The 19,566-nt window shown below is 44.4% G+C and overlaps 2 protein-coding genes across 2 annotated transcripts in view; one reads left to right on the forward strand and one right to left on the reverse strand.

Annotated features, from left to right (window-relative positions):
- The window catches only part of CHRM2 (cholinergic receptor muscarinic 2), a 418,009-nt gene that overhangs the window by 215,591 nt on the left and 182,852 nt on the right, over window positions 1-19,566 (forward strand). The window lies entirely within an intron of this gene.
- Window positions 2,204-19,566, reverse strand: part of PTN (pleiotrophin) — an 88,208-nt gene continuing 70,845 nt past the window's right edge. The window contains exon 5 of the mRNA XM_083462115.1: window positions 2,204-2,845. Coding sequence (XP_083318241.1) covers window positions 2,793-2,845 — 53 coding nt within the window. The 3' untranslated portion in view covers window positions 2,204-2,792. The remainder of the gene's footprint in view (window positions 2,846-19,566) is intronic.

The raw sequence follows: 19,566 nt of genomic DNA on the forward strand, positions 1-19,566 counted from the left end.
ATGGACTACAACTCCCATCAGCCCCAGCCAGAAGAGACATAGTTCAATGGTGATGGGAGTTGCAATCCAGCAACATCGACCAAGGTAGCAGGTCGAGGAAATTTGCCTTGGAATGACACTTGTAAGTGCGGAATGTGAAGCAAGCTGGAAAAATAATAATCAACACCAATTTTTAAATGCACATTTTAAAACTCAGGGCCACTACTAAGCAAGCTATTGCTGCGAGGGATGAGGATGCGGCTGGAAGCTACAGAGGAGGCAGCACTGGCACCAGGAGATGGCACTTTCCATTTTGCCTCAGGCGGCAAAATCTTCTGGGCCTGCCTTGGCTTATGTTTATGGAAAGTGAAGAAAGCCTTCTGTAACCAGACCGTGGGTGCAGGAGGAAAACTCATGCTTGTGGTGTTCACAACATTTTGGGGTGGCTACTAGCACTCTGTGAGAAAAATAATAATGACACAGATGTCATATCCATCAGAACAACTCTCCACAATAGCTCTATATACAATATAGGGAAGCGGGTGGCGCTGTGAGAATGCGGGTGGCGTTGTGGGTTAAACCACAGAGCCTAGGACTTGCCAGTCAGAAGGTCAGCAGTTTGAATCCCTGCAACGGGGTGAGCTCCCGTTGCTCGGTCCCTGCTCCTGCCCACCTAGCAGTTCGAAAGCACGTCAAAGTGCAAGTAGATAAATAGGTACCACTCCAGCAGGAAGGTAAATGGCGTTTCCGTGCACTGCTCTGGATTGCGAGAAGCGGCTTAGTCATGCTGGCCACATGACCTGGAAGCTGTACGCCGGCTCCCTTGGCCAATAAAGCGAGATGAGCGCCGCAACCCCAGAGTCGGCCACGACTGGACCTAATGGTCAGGGGTCCCTTTACCTTTACCAGAGACAATGTGCCATTACTTACCAGGTCCTGGCAACTAGCAACATGGACTGAGTACTGCTATCATATGGTTCAAGATGGCAATTGCTTGACCATGGAGCAAGATGAGGGAGAGAAGGGAGAGAAGGGAGGCTGGGCCACGGAATCAGCTCTGCTGAGAGAACAGCAACTTTTGTCTCTTCCTCTCCTTGAACAGTTTTCCATAGCAGCTGGCTGTTCCAATAACTAGCATAAGTAAGAACTGGTGCATGAATTTTCTTCATCCCTCTCAATCCCTTTTCCTTTTGTGCCATGTGGCTCTTAGTTTGTAAACCCGAGGTAAAGAGCTGTCTTATCACTGATCTTCCTTAGCTGCTATGAGAACCCTTTGTGGCTGAAAGGTAAGGTTAAAAAGGCTTCAAAGAAATATATACCGAGCTATAAGGATTGTGACTATTTGTGCGTTCTTCAGAACCTTTGAGGGTATCTTTGGGGTAACTTTCAAGGACAAAGGTACTCCCTTCACCTTCAGAACACTCAATATCTGACAAGAGAGACACCTCCTTTGAAAGTGTCGTCCAGAAACACTCTCAAAGAGCAGGGGGAAAAGATCCACTGAACTTTATTTCATGCAAGGTAGGTCTGCTTATGTGGAACTCTGTTGTTTTGTTCTGAAATGCCAGCCATCATCAATATTTCAATAGAAGAAAACTGACAGGTTTACGTAAGTCAATATAGCACAGAGAAGCTGTGGCAAGATTTACTTCCAATAAGAGGGAAGCCATGCCGTGTCACACAAGGGACAATTGCCCCCCATCATGCCCTGTTTGTGAGCTCCCGGGGAGTAGCTAGCTGACCACTAATGGAGACAGTGAACTAGGCTCGATGGACTTTTGGCCAAAAGGCAGTGTGTCTATGACTTTTATGTCCTAGAGCTTGCATTGCATAGAGAAGCCTTCCCCAACCAGGTGTTTTCCAGATGCTGCTAACTACATCTCCCATCAGCCTTGACCATTCACCATGCTGCCTGGGGATGATGGGACTTGTAGTCCAAAACATCTGGAGGGCTGCAAGTTGAGGAAGACTGGCATAGGGATTTGGGTGCAGATATTGCTTAAGGACAAAGATGAACAACATCAGCACTGACCCACTGTCAACCCAGCCGGATGGGTGGGGTATAAACAGACTATTTTCAGGTGGGGAAGACCTTATTAGCTCTTTTAGCATTCAGTTCGTGTTGGCAGAAAGTGAAGCCTGCCATGCAAACATATTTTCATACTTGTCCCCTGTTCATTCATGGGAGGGAAAACATGAAACACATTAAGAAATCATTATGGACTAGAGCCTTAAGTTGTTTTATTAAAAGGTGTAAATTACAACCAAGTTAGTTATTTCAGGGCGGGTACAATCTGGGGACAGAGACCCACTCTTGCTGTTATAAAACGTAAAAAGTCTGTTTTACACATCATAAGACGGCCAGTCTGCGCAGCATATGGACAGACCATTCTGACATCATGGAACCTCGATAGAACACGTCCTGTGGGATTTCCATGTGGGTCATAAGTCCTGCCCTTAGCATGCAGAGTCAGGCCTTAAGAAGATTGGACTCCAAAGGAGGAAAGGGGTGAGGGTGGGGATTTGGGATGAATCTATACTTTCCAATATACAATAGTAAATCAGGTACTAAATGACATTACTGCCTTTTTATGGCAGACTTCTACAAATGCGGTTAAGGTTATACACTTAAAACACTAAAGTAAAAAATAAAAAAGAAGAAGAATAAAGAGGGCGAATTGGTACATTTATTTCTTCCTATTGTACAATTAAACTATAAATAACTTCTGGATAAAACGCCTAGGTGTCAATGAAACTTGTTAACCGATTACATTCGAGGAAGTCCCTTTCCCGTGTAGCCCAGCACATCTTCACTATTCCAGTGTCTTCTCCTGTTTCTTGCCTTCTTTTTTCTTTTTCTTGGGCTCTGTTGACACAAGAAAAAATGGAAGTGTTACAAGAGCATCAGAAACAACTCCACAAGGTGCCATAGCTGGACATTTGCTAGGGCCCCAGGATTAGTTAAGGAATCACTGCCCTAACAGTGGTCCCATTGCTCACAAAAGCATCCCAGAAGATCAGGTGCAGCCTAAGAGAATGCTCACTTTCCATGCCTTGTTTCTCCAGGTTCAGGGGCCATCTGTGAGTGCCTCCCAAATCCTGGTGCCAGAAATGATCAGAAACACAGCCAAAGTCAAAGAAAGAAGAAAGGTTTCTTCCCAAACATCTAGAGTGGCCCTGATCCTACTTGAATTGAACTGAAAGCCTTGCAGAGTCTTCAATTTGGGTCGGGAGGAGGCAGGAGAAAGAAAAGCACCAAGGCAGACTCTCCTTGCACCTGCTCCGACCCTGGGGAAATCTAGGGCTGCCTCAACCAGCTCCAGCAAAACCCCAGTTGACTCAAATTAGCCTGAGGAGTTGCAGGATTCAGGAGTCATCCAGAGCCAGTGCACAGCCCTGCCAGTTACTAAAGCAAACCTTTTTTTTCTAGTGGTATGTTTCACTCTGACAACCAAAACAGAGTTGATTTTAGACTATGAAAATGTGATAATTACATTCACTTAGAGCAGCCCTGGATCAAACTTTGTAATATCTAAAAGCTGTACCTGAACATTTTTTTAAAAAAACCCAGAAATAGTACCTCGGGTTAAGAACTTTGCTTCAGGATGAGAACAGAAATTGTGTGGTGGTGGCGCAGCGGTGGCAGGAGGCCCCATTAGCTAAAGTGGTGCTTCAGGTTAAGAATGGTTTCAGGTTAAGAATGGACCTCCAGAACGAATTAAGTTCTTAACCCGAGGTACCACTGTAGGTATTAGGCTGCAGGGGCAATGATCACAAGTGAAAAGGGGGGAAATAAAAAATGGCAGCTGCCAGCCTGATGGGTTTTATCCTACCCCCAAATCACTAGAGAAAAATTTGTCCCTACTTTTGTGGCTTGCAGATGAGGCCATGAAATGGAGGGAGATTTGGATAGAAGATCCTGCTTCCTAGGTTTCTCCACAAGTTGCTGTTCTGAGCATATCTTCTTAGAAAGCAGGAACCCATAAGGTGGCCCATACCCTCCAAGTGCCACAAAATGCTGGGATAGTCATGAAAACCCTTAAGCCATCATGGCTTCTCTCTTAGTCACAGAGAGCCGGCCATTGGGGGGTGGGCAGGGTAGAGGCATTGGGAGAGAGGAAGGAGGGCTTCTTCTTGAAGCCTAGTTAGTGCTTACTAGGCTTTGGGAAGAAGACTGTAGGACCCTGACAGAGCCCTCACGCCTCCATCCTGAAGGACTTGCTTTTCAACTTCCATTGCCAGGCACATGCTGAAATGCAGCGGAGAGCTCTACCCATTGAGCTTCCTCCCCACAGGGCTTCTCTCAGTCAGGAAAGGAACAGTGGTTGCCCAGTTATGCCTGTGTTTCTCGCTGCCTCCTTCAATCCCTTCACCAGGCAAGGCAGCCAGCCTTTGTTGACTTCACTCCATTTCTCCATGCCAGTTAATTCCACTGAAAAAGGCAGAGCTTACTTCCAAGTAGACGTGTTTAAGATGGAAAGCAAGAGTAAGTTATTCATAGGACAGGGTTGTGCAGGGCTAGGTTTCTTAGGGGAGGTGAAGCAGTTGCTCTCGCCGAGCTCAATGAAATTGAGTAAATATGCAAAGAGTTCTACTGCACACAAACACTGACCTGGGATCAAGTGGGACTTACTTCTGAGCAACCTTATACAGAGGGCGAAGCTCCAGGAGGCAATCTTCCGCATACACGTCATGAAAGTAAACGTTCCTAAACAATAATGAGACCTGATGTCATGGACTGACTGGACACAGAGGAATGGTGGGAGGCACCAGCTGAGGGACCACCAAGGGATGAAGGTTCGGAGCCTGGGGAGTGGTGGCGAGACAACCATAAATGGTCAGAGGCAGAAATCTGAGAGGAGGAGCTGTCAGAATCTGAAGTGGTAACAGGTTTTGTTGAGAAGGGAGTGTCTGGCAGAGAGAAGTCCAGAATCAGAAGCTGCAGCAGGAGAGGACGGAGGCCAAGAGATGGAGATGAGTCAGGCTGGTGAAGAAGCCAGGGTGTCTCCCTCTCCTGCTGTGGCCAGCTCCCCTCCTACCTGCTCTCCCAGGACCAGAAGAGGTATGAAGAGTGAGGAGCAGAGACAGGTGTGTCAGTGCAGTCTCAGATTGCTTGGGAAAGACCCAGAGAAGGAGATTATTTAGGCAGCTATTGTAAGGTGGGGATCTTCAGCCTCCACAACTCTCTCATAGGGAGAGAAGATTTGCTGTGCTCCAGTCGTATGCAGAGTACTTTCTCTCTGCTAGAGGTAAAGAAAAGCCAGGACTCCATTCCCAAAGTCTTTTTCCTCTCAACTTCATCAGAATCCAGATGGTTCTCCAAAGCAGCCTCTGTGATTTTATCTCCTCCTCCTCCTCCAAATCCTTGTACGGAGGTTGTTTCCATTTCCACATCACAATCTGCTTCCTTCAATTTAGTGATTCCGTGATCCAGTCTTCCCAATGATTCCTCAATTTGGTCTGAAGCTTCTGAGTATTCCTCATTTCCACCTCATATTCATCTTCTTCATCCTCTGGCTCGTTTCTTCATCTTGACCAAACATTGATCTGAACATTTTCGGTTGTTCAGTCATCATCAACTGTTTAACAATACCAATGGTCACTTATTGATCCAAAAGTACCTTTGTCATTCTGGATGCTTTTAATGTTCAGGATATCATTATGCACCCAGTCCACCTTAATCCCGGCCCCCTTAAAATCACAGCTACAATTGCATATTCCTTTCTCATGGCTAATGATGGGCAAAAGGGGTGCCCAACCCTTTAAAGCAGTGATACTGATGTAGGATAGAATGCCCCTATTTTCAGCTGAGGAATGTTGGAAGGCATGCCATCCCACACTGCTTCCTCCACAGACGTGTGCTGGCAACGGTGCCAATTTCTGGTGAGATCTCAGGATATCTTGCTGAAATCTCATGAGACCTCACTGGAACCTGCCACCACCACAGAATCCAGGTAAGGGGGGCTTCTGCAGGAGGTGGCAGCAGAGTAGGGTGGCACTTTCCCATTTCACCTCAGACAGCGTAATGGGATGAGCTGCCCCTGCAAGAAAGCAATAATCTACTCCATAGGTAGCCACGGTGATGGACTATGGATGTTGTGGACTATTACTCCCATCATCCTTTAACATTGGGCATGCTGACTGAGGCTGATGGGATATGTAGTCCACAGCATACCTGGAGCACCACAGTGGTCTACTCCCAATGCATATATTCAATGCCACTTTATAGACACCTAATACACAGGAGGATGTTTCTTAAAATAAAAATTCAAAAAGAATATTCAGGGGCTCGGAAGCAAGGGAGGAGTGATGAGGAATAGTCTCTGGTTCAGGCAGAGGCGTTCTGATCACAAGTGCCAGCTCTACTTGGCATGCGAGGTATTGTCTCAGGGTCTAGCTTAGAACAAACTGAAAATAGCAGGCAGCTCCTGGAGAAACCAGGTCACGGCTCAGTGGAAAGCAAGAGAAAGGTTTTTACACATACATCTATAAACACAGAGACACCAAGACACCTCCCAGCTTTCCCTCCTTATTTACTGTGGAAACTGGCTTTACTTCCCTGAAAAACTTATTTGACCCTGGTTCCCACCCCCAGTCCCCTTTCTCTGCCCCACATCCTGGCTGTATTTCCCCCCTGTCTGCTAAGGGTATAGATTTTTCTTTCTTCCAGAAGAGAGGCAAAAGACAGAGAGATGGCAGATGATGGAGGCCAAGCTACCGAAAGATTTATTGAGGCAAGCCGATCCAAACATGTTATAGGATCATAGAATTGTAGCATTGTAGAGTTGGAATTTCACTACTTATATTTAGAAACATTCATGGTAGTTGTTTTAAAATAATCTGTTGATATTATCTCATTTTGATTTTATAGTGCCTGCTATTTTTAAGTACTATTTTTATTGCTATTTTTAATGCATTTATACCTACTTTTTTGTAAACAACTTAGTTATTAAGCAGTATATAAACCTTGTTAAATAAATAATTTACATAATTTGGAAAATCATATCACACAAAGTGGCAGGCCTACACTGAGTGATCTGAAATTAGGACTAGTTCTAACACTGGGCAAACTGGGATGTCTGGACCAGGAGGCAGTGGGGGCAGCAGCCATAATCTAGCTGTTCCTTCTAACGCTCCACCCACCTTCTGCTTCCCAGGAAGTTCCTCTCTCCCAGGACCAAATTAGAAAACTTGTGGCCAAATTAGACAACTGCATGATTTTTTTGCTCAATTTTACACCATAACTAGGGGTTCTAGTTAAACTTAAAAAACTTATGCAAGATGGAAGCCATCTATCTCTGGTTTAGGACACAATCCACCATCCCATGAATTTCTCTTGATCAGCCACAGACTAATCTAATTAGCATCCATTTCAGTTTTGGGAGAATGCTGTTCCAGTCTAAGCTACACAGTTGTCATGGACTGGCTGGATGCAGAGAGTGGTGGGAGGCGCCAACTGGGAAACCCCCCAAAGGAACCCCCCAGGGGAAGAAGGCTCAGAGCCAGGGGATTGGTGGTGGGACAATGATAAGTGGTCAGAGGGAGAAGAGGGAGCAGACTGGGAGGAGGAGGAAGGTGTCAGGAGCAGAAGAGGCAACAGGGTTTAGTGAGCAGGAAGAGACTGGGGCAGAGAGCAGTCCAGACTCAGAGGCAGAGGCAGACCAAGAGGCAGAGATGAGACAGGCTGGTGAAGAAGCCAGGGAGTCTCCCCCTCCTGCTGTAACCAGCTCCCCTTCCTCCTGGTCTCCCAGAACACAGAGAGAAATGAAGATGGAAGAGAAAAGAAAGACAAAATGAAGGAATGTTAAGTTTCTGGGGAAGGAACCAGTGGGAAGGCAGGACCATCAGTCCTCCTCATACCTCCCTCACTGGAGCAAGACCTACTGGGAAGAGTTGCTGTGATCATTAGGCCTGCACTGTTTTGGTTTCTTTGAATATAGAGTTAACTTCACTGGCACCAGGTGTTTTATTGCTAACCTACTCCTGACTCCGGCTCCTCACAACAGTTGATGCCAAAATTCAGGATTATTGCATGCAGTTTGTGTCACAGTATAAGCAGCTATTCTGAATGTGGAGTCCTTCATATTGACTCCTTAATGGAAGATAACAAAATCAGAACAGTCCAATGAATCAAGTTTACAGGGCTTATTGTGCGGGAATTTAAATTCCTCTACAAGTGCACTGATTTCTCCAAACGTATGTTTGCTTCGGCAGGTTGGAGCCATGATTCAGCATCATTTGTATGGCTTCCATGGCTTTTTAGGATGCCATAACAACTCACAGCTGTTAAAACTGAGCCAGCCCCTCCTCTTACGGAGAAAAATAAATTGCGAAAAATAAAGGTAGTGCTTCGACTCTTGTTTTCCATTTGTGGCTTTAAATTGTGGGTTGCTTCTAGTCCTTGGGCACTATCTCTTCAACATAATTGCCTTCCCCCTGCTGCTTTTGTACTAAAGGTTTATATACATAAAGTAAAGGTGATGGCTTAGAAAAGGCCGCCTGCAGCTATTCGGCACTGCTGAGCATTGCTATCAAATTGCTAAGAAGTGATGCTAATCCATCACGCCTAGACCCAACAAAATCCACGGGGCTTATTCCTATGTTTGGTTAGGATTGGGGAATTCATTCCCAAGATTTCTTGCTTAACAGGTTTGTGAACTGAGCCTAGTGTTGGGATGTTGACTGTTTGTCAGCTGTAATTGATTGACCCCTGGATCCTGGCATATGACAGGTCTCTTTGTATCACCAACATTTATAAACTCTAAGTGCTTCAGTTGGCACTATAAACATGAAGCAGTCACTTAACTCTTGTGGCTTTGCTCAAGGGATCTTGGGCTCTCTGGTTTTACAAGGATGAAGAATCTCAAAATATTCCTTCACAATGAGATCGGCTGGGCAAGGAAAACTGCCCCGTTTCATGGTGATGGGCAGGCTGCCAACTTTTCTCTGATATGGCTGCTATGCCTTTAGCAGATGTATGGCAGGCAGAAACTTTGCATGTGCAGCACGCTGACAAATGAAATGGGAAAAGCCTCCCCTGTCGGATGTCTACTTGACCCACATCTCTTCAATTCACAGCCTACAAGAATAATGCTGGAAATCTTAAAGTCTGGGCCATGAGCAGAATACACCAAACAGGTATCCTTTACAGAAAGATCAAGATCTACACTAGATCCAAACTACACATCTTCACGGTCCCACAAAGCCTCAAGTTGCTCTTTCTACAGCTCTTTTCTGTGTTGCACACTGCTCTGCATTTTCCCACGTCTTTGTGTGTTGTTCCGTTCCATAGGTTTTGCAAGAAGCGAGGCTGTCGAAAACGTTGCCTGTGAGGCAATGAAAAGTACCACGCTTTTGCTGTTGTTGAAGCACAGTTAAACCTTCTTCTCTTTCTCCTCCTAAATTCTTTTATTACATTTACAACCCGCTCATCCTCTCAAAGGAGCTTAAGGCAGCAATCGCTTGGAGGCAGAGCTCGTTCCTTGTTACTTTGTGGTCTGATGTGCTTTACACTATTGGTGGTGGGAAATAAAATACTCAGCAAAAACAATACCAAGACATGGCGTAAGTTGTCATCTGCCTCATAGATGGGAAGAGAGAAAACAGCACATGGCTGCCATTTTCAGCAGCAACCCGCCATTTCTTGTCACATAAAGTTCTGTCCTAGAATTCAAGCTCTTTCTGCATTCCCTTCTCCTTTTCATTCCTATATATATATAAAACAACAAATCATAACTGCCAGAACTGAATATAGACAGTTCTTCCAGATGAAGACAACCCATTAGATATTCTCTGCAGATTGAACATGTCCTCTTTCCCAAAGTTTCCCAACAATTTCAAGCTTCTTTCACCTTCCTGTTCTTCCTGAATAACCTTCTGCAGCTTCAAAATCTGATTGCTTTGCCGTTGGAGTCACCATCAGAACGTCAACATTAGTCTAAACTCCATACCCTCCAACATTTCTCCAATTAAAATGGGGACATCCTAAGAAAAAGTGGGACATTCCAGGATCAAATCAGAAACCAGGACAGCTTCTCTAAATCAGGGATGTCCCTGGAAAATAGGGACACTTGGAGGGTCTGGTATATAGAACTTATAAGTAAATAAATATATGTTGGCATAACAGAAAGATGAATGAGCATCACAACAGTTTGGAAGCATAGCAACTGTCTTCCAAAGGTTAAAAAAAGGCTGGAAAGAAATTGAAAAGAAATTTATAGTGATTTGCTAAAGTCTCCAAGAAGGCTTGCTTGCTTCCTTTTATAAAAGGGCAGTATGGTTGTGTTGTTGTTTTTTGTCATGCCAGCTGCATTAACCTACTGATAGGACCTGTGTTTTAAACTGGTGGTGCAGCTATGCTTTTATTATTCCACAGGTGTGAGAATTGCCTCTTGACAATTCCTGTGAGATGCTTACACAGGACAAAGGATGGAGTGAAGGAGACAAGAAGGAAGGGCGAAATTAAATACAAGAAAGAAAGAAAGAAAGAAAGAAAGAAAGAAAGAAAGAAAGAAAGAAAGAAAGAAAGAAAGAAAGAAAAGGAAGGGGGTGTAGAAGCCAGAAAGGAAGGAAGGAAATGATTTACCCATTTAGAATAGTAATGAGAATAAACATTTGCTTATGCTGGATCTTTTTATCACAATAAGCATAATAGCTCCAGGCACTCTTGCTGGTGATGGGCACTGCTGAATGCCAAAATATGCCACTGAAGGAAGATGCAAAGAAAAATATATATGCATTGCTAGTTCACGCAAGCAGCACAAAAAGTGTCCTAAACTCTTCCTGAACTGAACCACTTCAGGGTGTCAAATGTGTATGCGTGTTTGATACTGTTGAATGTTCTCCCCACAAAAAAAGCTCCCTGCATATATTCAACTAGCTTAGACAATACTTTTCAACTGTGGGTCCCCATATGTTGTTAGACCACAATTGCTGTCATCCCTGGCTGGGGATGTTTGGAGCTGTGGTCCACCATGACTTGGGGACCCAAGGTTGAAGAGCACTTGTCAAGCAGATGTCCCTTCTCTCTGAAGGAATCCTTTACAACATGCAATGGATTTTTTTAGATGGGGAGAGCATTCGGAATATGTCCCCAGTCCTCCTACGGTCAGAAGTGGTAAACTCCAGAATCCTACCACCACCATCCACCTCATTTGACATATTGTGTAAATCAGAAATAATAAATTATTTGCTATTATCATTTATTACATTTGTGAGTTGCTTTATATTGCACAAGGCAACCCAAAGTGACTGACAACCCTCAATCATAAATACATGAGGGGAGAGGATGCATTAAAAACATCCCAGTCACTTTTAAAGATCACAGATAGTTAGGCCAAAGGCCTGGCTATAAAGGAAAGTTTTTGCCAGGTGCCTAAAGGTAATGACGGCACCAGATGGGCCACCCTAGGGAATGCATTCCACAAATGGAGAGCCACCACTGAAAAGGCCCTGTTCTTCTGTTGCTTCTTCCATACTCAGATTTTCACACAATTGCCTTTTTTCCATATATATATTTTTAGAATGTTTTAAACTGATTGTAATGACATTGAGTTTGCCACCCTGGGCTCCTTTGAGATAAGATACAAATTGAATAAATAATAATAATACTTTTTAAAAAAAAACAAACTTTTGAAGCTGAGAAAATCCCTCACTTTTCTGTCTAATTACTGTGAGCAGCAGCTTATTCTTTTGATTTCTGTAATGCTAATATATACTAAATTCCTGTGAGTCCACCTAATGAACAACATTAAAGACAGAGGGACATCATAATAAATCATGAAGATGCATCTAGAAACACAATAATACCACATGAAGGGAAATGCAGGGCCTCGTTTCCTATTATGGTTGTATTTTTCTAATAGGACTGATGGATGAGTTTTAAACTGATTGCTTGGGTGGGGGTTTTTTGCGTGGACAGGCGGAGTCCCCAGATCCCGAGCGGTCCCCTCTGTCATGTGGAATAAAGACTCAAGACAACGTGCTATGTGGGTAGACCTTGGCTCAGGCATTGGGCGTTCTCCCTCCCCAGTCCCCAGCCAGGGACCTAGGGAGCATCAGGGTTTTCCAGTGTGTGTGGGGGGGGGGTGGGCCGGCTCTGGAGAACATATGTTCAAGCAGAGATAGCCGCCCCCGTTACGCCGCCGCCGCAGGGGAGAGCAATGATGACCTTTCGGCGTACGGTCAAAGCCTCCCTTCAGAAACCCCTTTAACGGGGAACCCTGGTATCGCCGCCACAAAGAGGAAGATGGACTAAAGGATTCCGCCCAAGGCCTGATACCGCCAAAGTTGTGACGTTTTGCTACGGGAAAGGCGAAACCTGCTAATGCAGGGAAATTCCTTTCTGGCCCTTTAACAGCGACCTTAACGTAGCAGCGCCCGCATACCTGTGAAGAAAAGTTAACCTGCAAAACCTGTGAAGAAAAGTTAACCTGCAAAAGAAGACATTAACTGAGGGTGGGTAGGGTGGGAGAAGCTCTGGAGCCAAGTGAGGATTCCCAGGTAAGATCCTCCCTCTATTGTGTGGGCAGGTAATCCCTCACCTACCTGTCCTGGTCTCCTTGGCAACGCTTCCCCCAGGTGGGATTGGACAACTGACTGAGGTAGGCGGAGACCTCCAGGTATCCCACCTGAGGGAAGGCAAAGCCAAGCCTATGCTGATGGAGCCGCTCCAGATGCAGGGGCTGCGCGTGTCCACGCAAAGGGCGCCCCCCGTTTTAAGTGGGGAACGGTCATTGCAATTAAGTGTTAGACTTGAATTCTTCTTTCAGTTATCAAAATCATAATTTGGGTGCTTTTACAGGGATATTGAAGGGATGGAACTCTTTCACCTCAAGGATCAGATAAACCAACCAAAAAAAAAAAAAAAATCAGCCAAACTCCTCATTGTTAAGATGAGGCTGGCTTTTATATTTTCACCTTTGGATGTCTGAAGTATAGAATATTGAACTGTATCCAAGGAAGCTGTAAGACATTTTGCTGTCTGAATAGAAACAGTAAATGGTGCTCCCTCCCCAAATCAAGCTATAAAGAAACCAAGGCCAGTCAAGTTGTTTTGGTATGTGAGGCAGATAACCTTACAAGTACCTCTTCTTGGGAATAAAAATATTAAAAATAAAAATGCAATGGCAACTAGTATACACTACTATACACCAAGACTCACAACTTAAATACCAGTTTGCTGCTCTTTCATCTTTAAAAGCAGCTGCCCTCTATTCCTGTTTCCTGAAGCCTTCTTATGATGCCCCCCCTATTTCAAGAAGGTCTTAAGAAACAGGAGGAAAACCTCATTTCCCATTTCCCAAAGTCTTAGAACTTCTTGCAGTGACAGTTCCCTGAGGCAAAAAAGGCCCCTACTAAAGGTAATGAGAGATGTGGGGACCAAATGTGTCTTTGACACCTAAAAATGCCTGAAATAGCTAGCAAGGAATGTGTGGACAAGAAGCAAGCAGAAAACTGGATTTAAGAAAGACAAATCTGAGGGGGTTTGAGGAGCCACTTTAAAATGTTGGCAGGGGGATATGACCTGTGGCACATGGGTTAGCCATCCCCAGGGCTTTTTTTCAGCTGGAACTCACTGGAACTCAGTTCTGGCACCTCTCAGGTGGGCGCCATTGCCATTCTAAGATAGCAAGGAAGACGTTCATGGTGAGTTCCGGCACCTCTTTTTCTAGAAGTATGTTTCCGATCACAGTTCAAAGTGTCGGTGTTGACCTTTAAAGCCCTAAACGGCCTCAGTCCAGTATACCTGAAGGAGCGTCTCCACCCCCATCGTTCTGCCCGGATGCTGAGGTCCAGCACTGAGGGCCTTCTGGCGGTTCCCTCATTGCGAGAAGCAAAGCTACAGGGAACCAGGCAGAGGGCCTTCTTGGTAGTGGCACCCACCCTGTGGAACGCCCTCCCATCAGATGTCAAAGAGATAAACAACTACCTGACATTCAGAAGACATCTGAAGGCAGCTGTGTTCAGGGAAGCTTTTAATGTGTGACATCTTAGTGCATTTTTGGTCTTTGTTGGAAGCCGCCCAGAGGTGGGGTACAAATAATAAATTATTATTATTGTATAGGAAAAGAGTACTGGCAATCTCTGACGTAATGTGCATAGTTCTCCTAAAATACAAACTGGAAACAGTCCTTCTTACAGTGCAGTCCTATACAGCGAAATGGCCATGTGCCTTACTTTACAAAGGTCAATCCTCCATTTGACGGTCTGTCAGTCCTCTATTTTGAATGTGCCCCCCCCCCTTTTAAAAAAGGGTTGTCCAGTGTTCAGTGTAAATACAGGGTGAGTCTTTTAAAAGAGGCCCCTTGGAACATGTGTACTCCGTATCCATGGGGCCTCTTTTAAAGGACTCACCCTGTATAAGGAAGGAAGAACAGCAAGGAACTTGAAGCTGCCCATTAGCAGTTAGCTTCTGAATGGCAGATTTAGCAAGTACCCCAAGAACCTGGTCACAATCGTTGCCTATAGCAATGATTAATGAATGTGCAGCAATACATATGTTAGCACATTTTCTGCATATAAGTTATACACGTTTTATGCAAATCTGGATGATCTTGGGCTGAGTTTGAGCTGAGCAAACTTAATACAGAGCAACTTGGCTCCTCTCATTTTACAGGGCTGAACTGAGTGGCTGCGGGTGGCTGAGAAGACCATTCTACTGAGATTCCCTGGGAGAGTTCAAAGAAAGAAAGAAAAAAGATCTTCCTCCTTTTCAGCCCACTAGATGAGCTCTCTCATAGATTTGGTAATTCAGCCAAGATACTCATAGGGTCACCCTTCACAAGAGGCACTTTCAGGTGCTCTCCGTCTCCAAACTCCTATTAACAAGTCTCTGCAAATGATCAAGATGAGTGGTTCTCTCCCTGTGACTGTTTACAGCTGACGTTTTTGGGTTCTATTTTTTAAAAAAACAAGCATCTTTGTTTAAATGTGGGCTGCTTCATATTTGGAACCCTGGTGGAAAGACACTTGTCAGGAAACAGCAGCACCTGCTGGCAGAAGGCGGCACTGCAGGCCACAGCAGTAGCAACACCCGGTCGACACAAGCTGCAAAAAAGAGGGACACCTAGGGGTGGAATTAGGACCAGAGACATGGCAACATGTGATGAGTTGCCCATTCAGCTGCTCCCCTTCCATGGAAAAGCCTTTCAAGTCACATCAGTCCAGATGGACTCTAACAAGCGCTAAGCAGCAGCCACAGAAGGGGATCTCAGGGAAGCAGCAGTCACCAGAAAAGAACTCCCAGGATAGAGCTTGAAGGCCCACAATAAAGCACATCATTGTTGGTCAAGGTCTGGTCACTGCCTAGATGGGAGACCACCAGGGGACTCTGCCTTGAGTTCCAAGGAAGAAAGATGAGCCATAAATGCAATTAATGAATTAAGAATTGATGCTTCAGCTGAGATTCCTGCATTGCAGGTTCCCCAGAATGATGTCTTCTAAAAGTCAGATAGTTGTTTATCTCCTTGACATCTGATGGGAGGGTGTTCCACAGGGCAGGCGCCACTACCAAGAAGGCCCTCTGCCTGGTTCCCTGTAACATCTCTTCTAGCAGGGAGGGAGCCGCCAGAAGGCCCTCAGCGCTGGACCCCAGTGTCCAGGCTGAACGATGGGGGTGGAGAAGCTGGACTCACCTTCCACTCTCTGTACACAACTGTACATCTGGAAGGAGGTGCTTGCATGGACACCCCTTTCAGGCATCAATGAAAGCGTCGAACACAAAGGTTGCAGCCCATCACTGTCCCCACCCTGTGTTTATTGCCTTTGTCAGTGGAATATCTAGAAGGGCTCTCCTATACTGGTGGTTTTAAAAAACCTCATGAGCAGACCCCCTATTAACACTCTGTATTCAAGGGAATTTTTTAAAAATTGTATTTTAGGTGGTACTTATTAATTTAACAATAGTGATACCTTTTTTGCTTTGTGGCATCGTAACTATTTTCCAGTGTTTGTGAGACACTAATAGATCTGAAACTACCATTTGCTGACTTTCTGGAACACATTTCTTACAGCAAACAGACCAGATGATTACAGCGGACGCTCAGGTTGCGAACGTGATCTGTGTGGGATGCACATTTGCAACCCGCAGTGTTCACCACCTGCAGAGGCGCGCCTGTGTACGCACGGGTTGCAATTTGGAACTTCTGCACATGTGCAAAGCACATGTCTCAAAGCGGGCTCTAGATAAAGCCCATCTATAGGCTTCGTTAGTGATGTTAGTTAAGTAAGGGGCAGCTGCAAAATTAGGCCAAGCTTTTAAACATCTATACGTCTCCGGGAGTAGGGCGCCTTCTTGTTGTAATTCGATATCATAAAGTCTCTGAGTGATAATAGCTTTTGCCTTGTTCAGAGTTCCAATAAAAAGATTTTCAGGGTTTAGGCCAATTTGTTTGATCTTGTTAGTTATTTGCATAAGCCAAGGAGGGTAGGGAACTACAAAGCACATGTGTGACCACCGAAACCCGGAAGTAACCTGTTCTGGTACTTCTGGGTTTCAGCAGGTTCGTAATCCAAAAAATCGCAACCTGAAGAGTCTGTAACATGAGGTATGACTGTATATGGCATAGAATCATTCAACACATTCTCTTAATTACTATATTTCAACTTTTTTTAAAAAAACAAAACAAAAGCAAAGCAAAACTTTACTGCCACCACATCTGTGTAAAACCACCTTGTGTTGCATAATATACCGGTAATTGCCATTCTGCTGGTTGCAGTATTGGCAATAATATCAAATTCTGCACCACTGCGGTGCTGCTCTAAATCTATTGGCATGCAGACTATAAATTGAGCTACCAATGTTAATTGCAAGGAAACAATGTTTTATTTATTTAACTTTTAATTTTATTTATTAGATTGGTATAGCACCCTTCTTCCAAAGATCACAGGGCAGCTCACAACACAAAAATACAAAATGAGAACACAAAATACATGATAAAAAATAACAAAAACCAACCAATGACCCCTCTCCCACAAACACTTTAAAAGGACACAGAATGTTAATCAGTCAAAGCCAAAGGTCTGGTTAAACAGAAACACTTTTGCCTGGCAGCTAAAAATAAATAATGAAGGCACCAGGTCATCCTCCCTGGGGGAGAGCGTTCCACAGATAGGGAGCCACTGAAGGAAAGGCTCATTCTTGTGTTTACACCCTCTGGACCACTCATGGAGGAGGCACATGGAGAAGGGCCTTAGGTGATGGCTGCAGGGTCCAGGTGGGTTCTTATGGAAAGAGGTTGTGCTTAAGGTATTGTGGTCCTGAGCCATTTCAGTCTTTATATATCAAAACTAGCACTTTGAATTGGGCCTGGAAACTAATTGGCAGCCAGTGCAGTTGAGCAAAGATCAGTGTAAATTCACCCCGGTGAGCGAATTTCCCAAACCATCTTCAGAGGTCTTCTTATCCTCTCTATCTAGAGCAAATGTTTTGCATGCAGAAGATCCCAGATTCCCTCTCCAGCATCGCCAGGTACGGCTGGGGATGTCACTGGTCAGAAACCCCAGAGAGTTAGTTGGTGTAATCAGTGTAAACGATACTGAGTTAGATGGATTGATAGTCCGACTCAGTAGAAGACAGCTTCCTATGTTCCTATGTGTGTGTGTGTGTGTGTGTTTTTGTGGCTCACATGTCAACACTGAACAGGAATCAATGATCTTCACACAGCACATAGTCCAACTATGGCTTTTACTCCCATGGGATGTAATGACGGACACCAACTTGGATGGCCTTAAAGGAGGATCAGGCAAATTAATTGAGGATATAGCTATCAGTGGCTACTAGCCACAATATCTATGCCATATCTTTTCTATCAGAGATAGCACACCTCTTAAAGCCAGCTGCTGGGAATTGCAATGTTGTACTCATGTCCCACTTGTGGGCTTCCTACAGGTATTTGGTTGACCACTGCAAGAACAGGATGCTGGACTAGTTGGACCATTGGCCCAATCCAGCAGGATATATATAGAACCATAGAATTGTAGAGTTGTAATGGACCACAAGGGTCATCCAGTCCAACCCCCTGCTATACAGGAATCTTTTGCCCAAGGTAGGCCTTGAATCCACAACCCAATCTCATGCTCTACCAACTGGACTATGTTCCCTCAATGTACAGCTAAAGAACAGTGGTGGGTATTTTCTAGCTTCTACTCTTGGTTTGCATGGAGTCATCATGATTCCTTCCCCCACTCTTCCTCAAATCTTCTGCAGTACAGAGACAAAACGTCAGCATGAAGTCTTCCCTGAAGGTAAAATGTTTGAGACACACAGCTTTAAAGGGCTCCTGCCTCCTTTGTTTTCTATCCTGCATCCGTCTCATTATCCAGAGCAAGTAAACCAAAAGAAAACTGCGATATTTGATTAGGCTCTCCTGTTTTTCAGGTGGCAGCAGGAACTCTGAACCAGTAAACAAGCATCCACGCAGCGCACCTTTTGTGATGGGCACACAATTCCTTGTCTTAGACACAGTGGTACATTTCACAGCTTCAGTTCCTGCTATCAGTTCCCCTGTGCACACAGCACTTGTTACAGCTGCAGAGTTCATTAAAAGACCCAATTAATTAGAACTTCTCCTTTTTTAAAAAAACAACCTTATTTATCTGGGATTGACACAGGTATGCCTGTGAGCATGCAGATCTCTGTGTTCTGGGGCTTACATGGTAAATTATTCCTTCACATTTTTCACTTTTCTGAAGCTGTCCAAAATCCTGATCATCAGCAGCAGCAGCAGCAGCATCAAAAACATCATTACAGTAATAAGTGTCTAGCAATACCTGGGCATTGTATATTACAGTTAAACGGCAAACAGAAACGTGTTCCTGGCTGCAGAGTCAAAGTCGAAAATCAACCACTAGGAAGGGTAAGGAAGTAGACATGGTTTAGAAAGAATGAATCCAATGAAAGGAAAAGTAGAGGTGGAGGGGAGGATTCCAAACCATAAACTAGAACTGCTTCAGTGTTTATAGAAGTTTCAGGGCAGAATAAATAGGTTTTTAATTTAAAAGACAAGAAGGGGAAGGACAGATAATGCCCTTCTTATTATAAGATCACCCTAAATATAGCTCAAGTGTAAACCAAGCACACAGATTTATCTTATCAGAACATTTGTCATTTGGGGACCTACAAAACAAAAAGAATCTTTCCACAACTTTTTTCAACAGCTTGCCTTTCTGCTTAGACCTTGACAAAATGGCTTAGTTTTATCTTTACGGCAACACTCCCTATCCTTCACAGCCAAAGGAGGTGTTCCCTTTCTTAACTTATTTATGTATTAAATACCTCTCAATTGTAACAAAACCTCTAAGCATTTTATGGTGGCAAACCTTACTCTCAGTCAATTGTCTATAAATCCTAGATCTCCTTTATCAGTAGTTTCTTTCAGACAATATAAGATGCATTGACAAGATCTATTCTAAAGGAATGCCATAGCCAGTCATTTCATTGGTAGTCTTTAGTTCAACCTGGCTAGAGGGTGATGCAACAATGGGAGCTGCAGCAAGGGGTGCTGAAGGATTCTGTCAAAAACAGAAATGGCAAAGGAAGATGCCAATGTAAAGAGATGGCTTGATTCCATCTTTTGGTTCCATCCT

The sequence above is a fragment of the Podarcis liolepis genome (assembly GCF_965112155.1).
Source record: "Podarcis liolepis genome assembly, chromosome: 10".
In the NCBI taxonomy this organism is placed as follows: domain Eukaryota; kingdom Metazoa; phylum Chordata; class Lepidosauria; order Squamata; family Lacertidae; genus Podarcis; species Podarcis liolepis.